General features: G+C 36.6%; 1 protein-coding gene across 1 annotated transcript in view; it reads left to right on the top strand.

The window, feature by feature from the left end:
- LOC148945889 (orexin receptor type 2-like) overlaps window positions 1-12,661 on the top strand; it is a 463,622-nt gene that overhangs the window by 291,973 nt on the left and 158,988 nt on the right. Inside the window, exon 6 of the mRNA XM_089097767.1 lies at window positions 6,064-6,214. Within this exon, the coding sequence (XP_088953893.1) occupies window positions 6,064-6,214 (151 nt within the window). The remainder of the gene's footprint in view (window positions 1-6,063; window positions 6,215-12,661) is intronic.

The raw sequence follows: 12,661 nt of genomic DNA, 5'->3' as shown, positions 1-12,661 counted from the left end.
ACGGCACAAGCCACTCCAATTTCCAATTGAATGAGCACTTTTCGAAGTTTCTACGACAACTTCTTCGATACGAAGTGCCCTGCTCTAAAGGGAAAAATTAATAAATAATACATTGTGCCAACATCGTTCTTATATGCCCCCAGGGCATAACTTAAAACCCTTGCCCCGATTGTTGTGGGAGAGTGTCCTCCTCTTTACTTAGTCCCCGTTTTTTGTCTCGTTCTCGAGTGTCCCCGTTCTTTACTTAGGCAGCGCGATCCTGCTGCCTATGATTTATACAACAACTTTCTATATATACCTTATATGCCCCCAGGGCATAACTTACGAACGTTGCACTGAGGGCTCAGAGAGGGTTACCATCCTAAAAGACCTGATATCCTGAACGTTCAACTACGTTGAACAAAATGGATATCTCAAAATTTTGATTGGATGTGTTTTGGAAAATGGTGGGCGTGAGAGGGACGTTAGTCGCTATCCAATCACTTTTGTTTATTAAAAAAGGCACTAGCCCTTTCAATTTCCAAATGAATGCACCCTTTTGAAGTTTCTACGACAACGCTTTCAATAAAAACTTTAGATACCCCAGGGCATAACTTACAACCCGTGCCCCGAGGGCTGTGGGGGGATATGTTGTCATTCATAAATACCCAATGTCAAGAACTTAAAACTAATGTAATAAAACTGGGAATCTAAGAATTTTTAGTCGATGTGTTTGGGGAAATGATGGGCGCGGGAATAGGGTTAATTTCCCTCAATTCAATTTCGACTACTGAAAAGGGATCTATCCCTTTGAATTTCCAATCGAATGAGCCGTTTTTCAAGTTTTTACGGCAAAGATTTCAATAAAAACCTTATATGCCCCCAGGGCATAACTTAAATCCTTGCCCTGAGGGTTGTGGGGGAGTGTCCTCCTCAAAAATATATTTTCTATCTGGAAATCAACTACGCTGAACAAAATGGCTATCTCAGAATTTTTATTGGAAGTGTTTGGGGGACTGCTGGGCGGGGGGGGGGCTAGTTGCCCTCCAATCACTTTCGACTATTTAGAAGGGCTATTAAGAAGGCCCTTTCAATTTCCAATCAAATGAACTTTTTTGGAAGTTACTACGACAACGCCTTCTTTAAAAACTTTATATGCCCCCCGGGCATAACTTAAAACCCTTGCCCTGAGGGCTGTGGGGGAGTTTCCTCCTCAAAAACATATTTTCTATATGGAAATCAGCTACACTGAACAAAATGGCTATCTCAAAATTTTGATTGGATTTGTTTGGGGAAATGATGAGCGTGGGGGGGGGGGGTGCTAGTTGCCTTCCAATCACTTTCGATTATCAAAAAGGGCACTAGCATGTTGAAATTTTAATCGAATGAGCCTTTTTTGAAGTTTCTACGACAACACCTTCTGTAAAAACCTTATATGCCCCCAGGGCATAATTTAAAACCTTTGCCCTGAGGGTTGGGGGGGGGGGAGTGTCCTCCTCAAAAACATATTTTCTATCTGGAAATCAACTAGGCTACGCTGAACAAAACGGCTATCGCAAAATTTTGATTGGATGTGTTTGGGGGACTAATGGGCGTAGGGGGGGGGGGCTAGTTGCCCTCCAATCACTTTTGACTATCAAAAAGGTACTAGCCCTTCTAATTTCCAATCAAATGAGCGTGTTTTGAAGTTTCTACGACAACGCCTTCTATAAAAACCTTATATGCCACCAGGGTATAACTTAAAACCCTTGCCCTGAAGGTTTTGGGGGAGTTTCCTCCTCAAAAACACATTTTTTATCTGGAAATCAACTACGCTGAACAAAAAGACAATCTCGAAATTTTGATTCGGTGTGCATGGGGGAATGATGGGCGTCGGGGGGGGGGCTAGTTGCCCTCGAATCACTTTCGATTTGCCTATTAAAAAGGGCACTAGAACTCTCAATTTCCAATCGAATCAGCCCCTTTTTAAGTTTCTACGACGACCCCTTCCATATTAAGTGCCCTGTTCTAAAGGAAAAAATAATACATAGTACATTGTGCCAACATCGTTCTTATATGCCCTCACGGCATAACTTAAAACCCTTGCCCCGAGGGCTGTGGGGGAGTGTTCTCCTCAAAAGCATATTTTCTATCTGTAAATCAACTCCGCTGAACAAAATAGCTATCTCAAAATTTTGATTGGATGTGTTTGGGTAAATGATGGGCGGGGGGGCTAGTTGCCTTCCAATCACTTTGGACTATTAAAAAGGGCACTAGCCCCTCCAATTTCCAATCGACTGAGTCCTTTTCGAAGTTTCTACGACAACTCCTTCGATACGAAGTGCCAGGCTGAAGAAAAAAAAACACATTGTGCCCACATCGTTCTTTATTTAGACAGCGATAGCGCGCTGCCTATGATTGCTGCGGTGTCTTATTGGTAACAAAAAACACAATGCCTTTTGATTTAGTTTAAATCAATGATAAATTTTAAAACATAATGGACCAATTGCATAATTGTGGGGGTTGACATGCATAATATCCTAAATACATATTTGCCAGGCCATTCTACTATGCTGAACAAAATGGCAGTCTCAAAATTTTGACTGGATGCATTTGGAAAATGAATTTGCTTCAGAGAAGGGCCGCTTTCCCTCCAATCTCGTTTTACTCTTAAAAGGGCATCAGAGTTTTTAATTTTGAATCAAATCAGCTTCTTTAAAAGTTTCAATGTTTTTAGCTATTATAGAGAGGTGCTGCCTATGATACTGCTTATATGCCCTTTTGAAAACTGCATGCATATAGTTTTTTCGTTTAATTGAAACTCCTCCTAAACGTTCCCTAAAAATTTCACCTTAATACCCTTAGCGTCATTAGTTATAATAACTGTAGTGGTAGTATTGAAAGAAAAAACATTGTGCCTTCTGGATAGTTCAATACCCGCCACAACTTACCCTTAAAGGTCTAACTTAACAATAATAATAATAATAAAATAATAAGTCCACAATGCTGATAGTTTGTTTTAATTTAATTCAACATCCTTCTAAATATTCCTTGAAAGCTTCACCTTACTACCCTTAGCTTGCCCAGTAAAATTAGTTGTAGTAGTATTAGCAGCAGTATTCGCATAACAAATTTGGTTTCTTCAACATCTACTTCAACACACGCTGAAAGTTTCAGCTTAATAACATCAACCGCTCCTGAAGCATTTCTGATGCGTCTGCTTGACAACCTGTGTGGGCATAGTGTGTTTCTCATTAGTTCCATTCAGTTTCTATATATCCCAAATTTTTTTCCTTAATATCCTTAGTTTTAATAGCAGCAGTAGTAGTAGCAGTAGAATTACTTGTCGTAGCTTAAGTTTTAGTAGCAGTAGTAGCAATAGAAGTATTAATAATAGAAACAGAGTAGTAATACGAGTAGAAGCAGTAGCATTAGGTTTTAAATGTTTGCCTTTGATTAGTTCAACATTCCTCACAACAAGCCCTTTAAGTTTCAAGTTCACACACAAAACTGTTCCTAAGATATTACTGGTACGCTTTTTTCAAAATCTGCATACAGAAGGCGTATTGTGATTCAGTTCACAATACCCCCTCAAAATCTCTTGAAATTTTCACCATCATACCCTTAGACATAGTTGTAATTGTAGTAACCGTAGTAGTATTGATATTAGTAGTAATAGTATTGAATAGCGGTAGTACCACTAGCAGCACTAGTATTAACATATTGCCTTTTGGTCAGTAGAGCATCCCTCCATCCAGTCCTGGAAGTTTCAACTTATAACGATTAGCCATTGCCATGACAATACGGATATGTCTGTTTAATAACCTGTATGTTTAGATTTTTCTTGAAATTTTCATCTCAATGATCTTAGCCCTACAAGTAGGTGCAATAGAAGTAGTAACAGTAGTAGCTGTAGTAATAACAGTAGTATTAGCAGTAGTGTGCACATATTGCTTTTATTGAGATGACCTTCCCCTTTAAAGCATTCTCTGAAACTTCCAACTTCATACCCAAATCAATTCTTGAGATTCGCTATTTTGACAATTTGTATGCACAAAGCGTCTTTTGATTTAGTTCGAGTTTCCCTTTAATATTATAAATGGTGTAGGCAGTTAGTAGTAGGGGTGGTAGTTTTAGTAGCATTGGTAGAATGCAAATATTGCCTTTTTGATGGTATCCCTTATCATTTGGTGAATTTTCCAAATTAATATACTCAGTTATTTCTGTGTTACACCCTTTTGACAATCCTTATACACATAAAGTGTTTTGATTTTTTTCAACACTCCTTCAGTATTCTCTGAAAGGCTCACCTGAACGCCATTCGTCTTCTTGGAAAGTAAAGTTCAAACATGGGTACCTTTCTCAATAACATACACTACGTGTAAACAATGAACGAATTGCCTAGCTTACAGCCCTTGTCCTAAGGACTATGGGGAGGTTGAAATCCCCAAAGCCACAAGGACCTTTCATCAAGGCTGAAAAAAATAGATCTCTTAAAATTTTGATTGGATATGATTAGGGGAATGATAGGTTTGGGGGGACTGAGTGCCCTCCATTCATTTTTTACTCTTAAAAAGAGCACTAAAACTTCCGACTTCTAATCAAATGAGCTCCATCCGATCTAGAGATTATATGACCACCCATCCCATAAAAACCTTGTATACCCCTGGCATAACTTTCAACCCTTGTCCATGGGCTCTGGGAGATTGTGTCCACCCTAAAGACATTGTTATATGATCTTTGACTATTAGTAACAAAATGGTTATCTCACATTTTCGATTGAATGCGTTTTGTGAAAAAAGGAAGTCAGGGAAGGGGGGGGGGATGGTTGCTCTCAATCATATTTGAATCTTAAAAGGGAACTAGAACTATCTAATAAAATGAGCATCTTCTAAAGTTCACACGACCTCCCCTTCCATAAAAACCTTATATGCCCCAGGACCATAACTTACGACCCTTACCCCTCAGACTCTGGGGGATTCTGTCAACCCCAAAGGCCTTATTATATGATCTTTGGACTATTTTTGAACGAATTATTATCTCAAAATTTCTATTGGATGTAATTGTGGAAAATATGACGTGGGGGAATGGCTGCCCTCTGATCACTTTGACTCATAAAAAGGGCACTACAAAATCTGATTTCCAATCAAACGAGTCCATTTCAGATTTTTTCAACCATCCCTTCCATAAAAACCTTATATGCCCTTGGGGCATAACTTAAAACCCTTTCACTGAAAGCTGTGTGGGGGGGGGGGAGGGGTCACCCTTAAAGACATAATTACCAGACCTTTCAACTACGCTGAACAAAATAGATATCTCAAAATTTTGATTAGATGTGTTTTTGGTATTGATGAGCGTGTGGGGATTGTTGCCCTCCAATCATTTTTTACTATTAAAAAGAGCACTACCTCTTTCAATTACCAATCGAATGAGCCTTTTCTGAAGTTTCTACGACAACAAATGAGCATCTCAAACTTTCTATCAGATACATTTTGGGAAAATATGAGGTGTGTGGGGGTATCCACCCTGCGACCAATCTGAATCTTAAAAGGGCACTACAACTTCTGATTACCAATCCAATGAGCCCTCTGTATAGTTTATGCAATTACCCTTTCTATATAAACCTTATATGCCCCCAGGGCATAACTTACAACCCTTGCCCCTTAGGACTGCAGGTGGAGGGGGGGATTTTCATCCTTAAAGGCATAATTTCCGTACCTTTCAACTACGTTGAACAAAATGGCTATCTCAAAATTTTGTTTGAATATAATTGGGAAAATGGTGGGCGTGGGCGGGAGGTTAGTTGCGCTACAATCACTTTTGACTACTAAAAAGGGCACTAGTCCTTTCAATTTCCAATCAAATGAGCCCTTTTCGAAGTTTCTGCGACAACTCCTTCGACACGAAGTACCCTGGTCTAAAAGAAAAAATAATAATAATAATAAATAATACATTGTGCCCACTTCGCTCTTTACTTAGGCAGCGCTATTGCGCTGCCTATGAAATTATTCCGGAGAAAAACAATATGTAATTTTTTTTTCGGATTATTTAACGTGTAGTACTTTCAGAAGCTTACGGATGATGCAAGTACGATTTATTTTCCAGGATCCGTACACGAGAAGTCTCTTTCAGCAAACACCAACTCAACTGTTGAATCGCAGCTCCGTTCTCGAAAAAAGGCAGCTAAAATGTTGATATTGGTTGTTATCACATTTGCAATTTGCTTTCTCCCGGTTCATCTCATTAATACTCTCAGGTATTATTTTATATATATCATATATTATTTTTTATATACTATTTTATATACATTATTTATATATACATATATATATATATATATATATATATATATATATATATATATATATATATATATATATATATATATATATATATATATATATATATATATATATATATATATATATATATATCAGGTAATATTGAAATAAGTCTTTCTTCAACGTAGAGGAAGACCAAGGGGGTTCTAGTATTATAAAAGTCAACGCACTAGCGTTAACTCTTTTTTTGTTGTTACTGCTGATCATGTTATTATAAATAAAAAAAAATACGTTTTTTGAGGCACAAATCGTTTCTAATAAAGCTAAAATGAGACTGTAGCATTTGGAGATTTTAAGGGGATGATAGTACGACCTTTATTTATAGTAATTTCTGATCGTTTTAAGTTTGACTTTGGGTAGTCATTTTAATGTCTGTTCACTTTAGCTTTCATTGATACATTCAGTGTATTTTTTGTCAATTTTAAGCTTTGTTTATTATATGACTTTATTTCTAATCGTTTTCGGTTTTTATCACTCCGTTTTTTCTTTACTTTTCTTTTTTCCTTTATTTTACTTCACTCCGTTTTTTTCTTTACTTATACTTGAAATTTATTTTCACTTTGGTAAGAGCTTTTTTAAAGCAATGTACAGAATTGAACAAAAAGAACAATTCGTACCATAAAGAACAGTTTCCATATTATTGAACGAAAGAACCATTTATTTGATACTAAATAGATTTCAACAAAGAAAAAAGATATATTACTTTTCTATAGTTGCGGGGTAGAAAGTGAGCTTTAATTTCATTGTGTTTATGTCTATGACGTATTTCTGAAAGCCAATAGCTCTATTCCTTAAGCGTATGTCATAAAGTAAAATTAAAAAGCTACGGCCTCATAAAGCCTGATTTGCTCTCCTGTGTTTAATTGTAAAATTTTGAGGGCGTGTCAAGAACGAAAAGCTTAATCACATTTGATTGGTGGAGTAATTTTTATCCAGTAAAAATAACGATAAGCTTTTCTTAAGTAACTAGATTTTTACCACTAGTCCCTTATGGTAAATAAAAGTTCAAATAGGAGTAAAATCCTTTGAATAGACAGTTTTTCATAAGCAGTGATAGAAATTCACAAAAAAATATCAAATATATCGGTCACACATGCAGTGACCGTCATCAGTAGGAAATATCTGGTATTTTTTGTTGATTTTCTATCATTGATTGCGAAACTCTGTCTATTAAGAGGATTTTATCCCTATTTGAACTTTTATTTATCGTCATGGAAAGGCAGTGTGGTCTAAGAAATTATCTAATTTAACTAGTCCCTTTGTTTCTCTGTGATATGTTTCTCAGTCAAATCTAGGAAAAAGTATGCTACAAATGCCCATGTATATGCAAAAAAAAAAAGAATTGAAAATTCATGTCTCAATCAATATCTAATTAGGTAAATAGGCTCTATTGACAAATAGATTATTAACCGGAAATTACTATTTGTTCTAAGAATACTTGCACGTACGGCGAGGGGAATAAGTGGATAAGGAGGGCCTCTCCTTGAATCAGAATCGGTCATCCATACTCCCTCTGCGAAAGTAATAAAAATAGTGGCCCAAAAATAAATTTTTTTCGTGCTTTGATCTCAAGGAAATCCTTCGATAACAAATATTGATCGAAAATTTGGACACATATGGTTATGACGGGACTGCGACCAGATTGATCTTATTAATTCCTACTTTGGCGTCATGCAGTAGATATGGTTGAAAAAGAATCTTGATTCAACATTGTTTCAACTTTAAAACAAAAAAAGTATTTTAAAGGCTTTCTCCTGGATCAGTATTTTTTGGCAATTAAACAAAATTTAAAAAAAAGTATTTTCAACTGAAAGTAAGAAGCAACATTAAAAGTTAAATATAGTAGAAACTGTTTCGTATATGAGGTGGGCTACTCCTTCCTCAACCCTCGTTCTTAACGTCAAAGTACATAGGTTATTTAAATATAGTTTTAATACAATTTCAATGGCCCTTGTGTTTGCGAATTCTAGCTCAGAAAATAATTGCAATAGTCAGGATTTTGCGTAAAGAGTGAGGGTTGAAGAAGGAGTAGCTCCCCTCATATATGAGATAATTTCTGTTCGGTTTAAGTTATAATGTTCCTTCGTACTTTCAGTTAAAAATACTTTTTTATGTAATTGTTGACTGTTTGTCACATCATTCAAGGAAATACCCTCCCTCCTCGTGTAAAATATCCCCGTGGAAATTCCTCCGAAAAGTCTTCTCTCCGTTAAATTCTCCCTGTGGAAAATCCCCCCACGAAAAATCCCCTTCAAAAAATTTTCCGTGTGTTTCCCAAAAACAAATACTATTTGTGAACAATAAGCATATTGCGTAACTTACGGCCCTTTCCCCAGGGGGTCTGGAATGCCTTGTCATCTCCAGCGATATAGTTATTGGACCTCTCAACTATGCTGAACAAAATGGTTGTCTCATAATTTTGATTGGATGTCTTTGGGGAAAAAGGGCGCGTGGGAAGGGGTCTAACTACCCTCCAGTCTTTTCGGTCGCTTAAAAGGGGCACCAAAACCTATGATGTCCATTTGAAATAACTCTCTTTAAATCTTCTTAGATAATTGGCTCAAAACGATCATCCCTGGGGAAAACAAAAACAAATCCGTGATCTTTCTTCTGGCAAAAAAAAAAACGAAATTTCACAGTTTTGTAAATAGGAGGCTTAAATCTCTACATTATAGTTCTTTATTGTGCTGAATCTGATGGTTTCATTTCATTATGATCGCTTGACGGTTTTTTTTTTTGGGGGGGGGGTCCACTTTTTTGGAAATGAGACATAATTTCTGACGTTCGTAGCTTTTGATGAGCAGCATTAAACTTATTAAATGTTCTACATTTGGAATTGGCATAAAAATCTGATTCTCTTGATGTATCAATGGTTTTAAAATTCTGTTTTTAGAGGTTCGGTTGCAACTGCGCCAAATTGCTCCTCATGTATAGTTCCTTACCACGAACTGTTTGATATAACGTTCAATCAAGAATTTTATTTCATTTGTTTTCCTTTTCTTATAATTCAGCAGTTTTCTAAGAAAATAATCTAGACTAATTTTCAGGTATCTGTGTTTTTTTTTTAAGACGAACAAGAAATTACTACAGAAGAACTTTATTATGACAAGTGGGATTGGTAAAATATTCAAATGGCACTACGTACTTTATTTATCCGTATGTTTTACTACCGTAAAATGATTAGTGCTTTTCATTTCTGTCTCAGATAATCCAGATGAGTCACTCGGCCCCGTTTGCCCTCAGTAATCCTCAGTAATCTCATAATTGGGACATACAAAGAACTTCGGAACATTTGGGTTGTATTTGTAACTAATGAGATATTTAACTTACACTTTCATCAAAGTATTTGCTTAAAGTAAATATGAATAAACAACCTTCCCATTCTTGAGCGTTGTGGAAAGACTTTTTATCACAATGCTCTTCTATTAGAAAATTCAATCTTGAAGCATTGGTGATAAATCATTGAACTTTAACGGGTTTGAGTTTGTTATAATAGAAGAGCATTGTGATAAAAAGTGAGTTTGTTATTGTTTTAAAAATAAAGTTGTGAGACAGAGTCAAAAATTAGCGTAAAGAGCGAGGCATTGAGGAGGGGACAGCCCCTTTCATATACGGAATAATTTCAGTTCGTTTTAAGTTTTAATGTCGCTCCTTACTTTCAGTTAAAAAAACTTTTTTTTTTTTAGTTAATTTCTGAACTTTTTTGAATTAATGCAGCTTTGATTTTGTCTCACCGTACATGAATAATTAAAACGAAATTAGCATATAAATTTTCCTTTTTTTGGCTAATTGGCTTTCTCGAAATTTTGTTCTAACGTAACTTACGAATTAACTTACGTAAAGAATTTCTATATTCGTATGTTCTTATTACGTATATTAGGGAGTTCGTTCCCTAGTCAAGACCTCGCTATGTCCGACTATGTTCTATTTTTTTCTTAATCACGAATCCCTTAAACACAAAGGTTGTTCATTTAGATTATATAGCTGTTTCGAAAGCTCTAAAAAACTTTAACGTAAAGAGCGAGATATTGACACGGGAGTGAACTCCCTCATATACGTACTAATTTCTGCTCGTTTTAAGTTTTAATGTTGCTCCTTTTCAGTTGATTTCCTTTTCAGTTGATTTCCTTTTCAGTTGATATTTAATTTCTGATCACTTTTTAAAAAATGCTGGGAAAGCTTCATGGAAATGTTGGGAAAAAATGGAAAAAAATGCTTCATGGAAATGTTCCTTCCCCCAAGGAAATATACTTCATGGAAAGATCCTCCCCAGTAACCCCTACTCCGACCCCCACCCCCCACTAGAAAAAAAATCCTCCTGAAAATACCTGTATACTTCCCAATAACCAATACTATATGTAAATTAAATGAAAAAAAAACAAGTTTTCTTTAACTGAAAGTAAGGAACGACATTAAAACTTAAAACGAACAGAAATTATTCCGTATATGAAACGAGCTGTCCCTTCCTCAACGCCTCGCTCTTTACGCTAAAGTTTGACTCTTTCTCACAGCTCTATTTTCTAAAACAACAAAAAACTTTAGCATAAAGAGTGAGGCGTTGAGAAGGGGACAGCCCCTTTCATATACGGAATAATTTCCGTTCGTTTTGAGTTTTAATGTCGCTCCTTACTTTCAGTTTTAAAAAAACTTGTTCTTTTATTTAATCTTCGCAAGGAACACGCTCTCACCTGCATCTCACCTGCAAGGAGAAACTTTTTGACCTGAGATTTAAATGACGAAAGTGATTCAGAGTCACTAATGCTGTCCGAGAGGCTATTCCACAGAGTTACAGCTTACAGCCACGTGAAGAAACGCAAAGGCTGACCTAACTCTACCGTTCCAAAGCTTTATCAATATTAATAATATAATTTTTTCCCCCAAAAAAGTTTTAAAAGAAAATTATAGAGCTAAATTAAACGATAGATGAGCAGAAATAAAGTCAAACTATTTTTCAAGTGTGAAATTACCCATCACCATCAATAAATAAATGCAAATTATAACCTTCATGACTACCGGCATAGATATAGGCATTGAAGACGCGTGATTTTTACACAACTAGTGTTAAAAAAAATCACTGATTTAAAAAATGACCTCCTAAAAATTTTCACTCTCTCCCCCTCTCCAAAATCACTGTCCACTCCCGTGGGCATCGGTTCCTAACGAAGTAAATCAAACATATATGTCGACTATATAATACTTTTAATTTTATTTAGGGAAAGAAGTAGGGAATTTATTTTCCGCTAGTAGTTTACTTGTGGAAACAAAAAAAACGGTTCTGTCACCAACAAGACATAGAAACACTTTACATTCAATACACCGCCACCTCGTCTTCATTGAGCAGCCAGGAAGGTGGCACCTCTTTGCGTTCTTTAGGTTGAGGTATTCGGGTAAGTGAATGGCTCCTCTAACTCTCTCAGGCGATAATGGTTGGCACTTAATGAGATTCCCAGCCGAAAGTATTTCACAATCGTCATCTTCCTCAACATACTGCCCCAGTTTCGGCCGACAGAGAAGGTGCTCTGCAACGTGAAAACGGTGTAGGATAAGTTTGTTCAAGCTTGGACTGCTATTTTCTTCATTTGCCTACATCTCGATATAACCATTTGAGCACCTTACGGTCCATTTTCTAGTTTTGGAAGCGAATCGGTAATATTTGGAAGCGATCATACGGTCAGCCACGTCCACTCCACCCTTTTACCTATTGCAGTCGGCTACAGACCTTGGGCAAGAGATTGTGATCTTCCTCTCCTGCTTTTTGTCCTATCTTTCCACTGTTGTCTCTTCTTCTACTGCCTTGCAATTTGAGCCTAGTGTTATAATTCTTGAATAAAATCATTTGGTGATGGCTAGCTTCCGATCTTCTCACACAAATTATACGATCGACCCTCTCCCTTTCTTCTTCGTTTCTTTCTCTGGCCTCAGAGGTATGGTATCTTTTCCAAATCTATTTCGCATGATTTTGCCAGTTGCATTTATCTGCATTTCACACAGAAGATCGAGTAGTTTTGTTGAGTTGAAAAATCGATCAAAGTACGGTCTAGATCCGGGTGGGAGAGTTTGAGATAGCCTGAGTACGATTCTAGCTGCAAGGCCATGCCATTACATACTTTCAGAAAGCGTATTGGCACCCTGATAAATCTCAAACTTAAGTATTAGGCCCTTCGGATTAGTCAAAACAAAGTTTTGAGACCGACGGGGTTTGGCTTATTCGGTACATACTGCGTTAATGACGTTTTTCCGTAAAATGGGATCATCTGATCATCAATTGAACAATTTTTGTCCCACGGGAAAGAGAGACAAACAGTACTGAAACGGTCGATAATTGACTGAACTCTCCACAACCGATTGTTCTTCTCAATATC

Source organism: Artemia sp. Qi Xiang Cuo, chromosome 12, assembly GCF_049724085.1.
Source record: "Artemia sp. Qi Xiang Cuo chromosome 12, ASM4972408v1, whole genome shotgun sequence".
NCBI classification, from domain to species: domain Eukaryota; kingdom Metazoa; phylum Arthropoda; class Branchiopoda; order Anostraca; family Artemiidae; genus Artemia; species Artemia sp. Qi Xiang Cuo.
The sequence above is the reverse complement of the archived record's forward strand: the minus strand, read 5'-3'. Positions and strand labels throughout refer to the sequence as shown.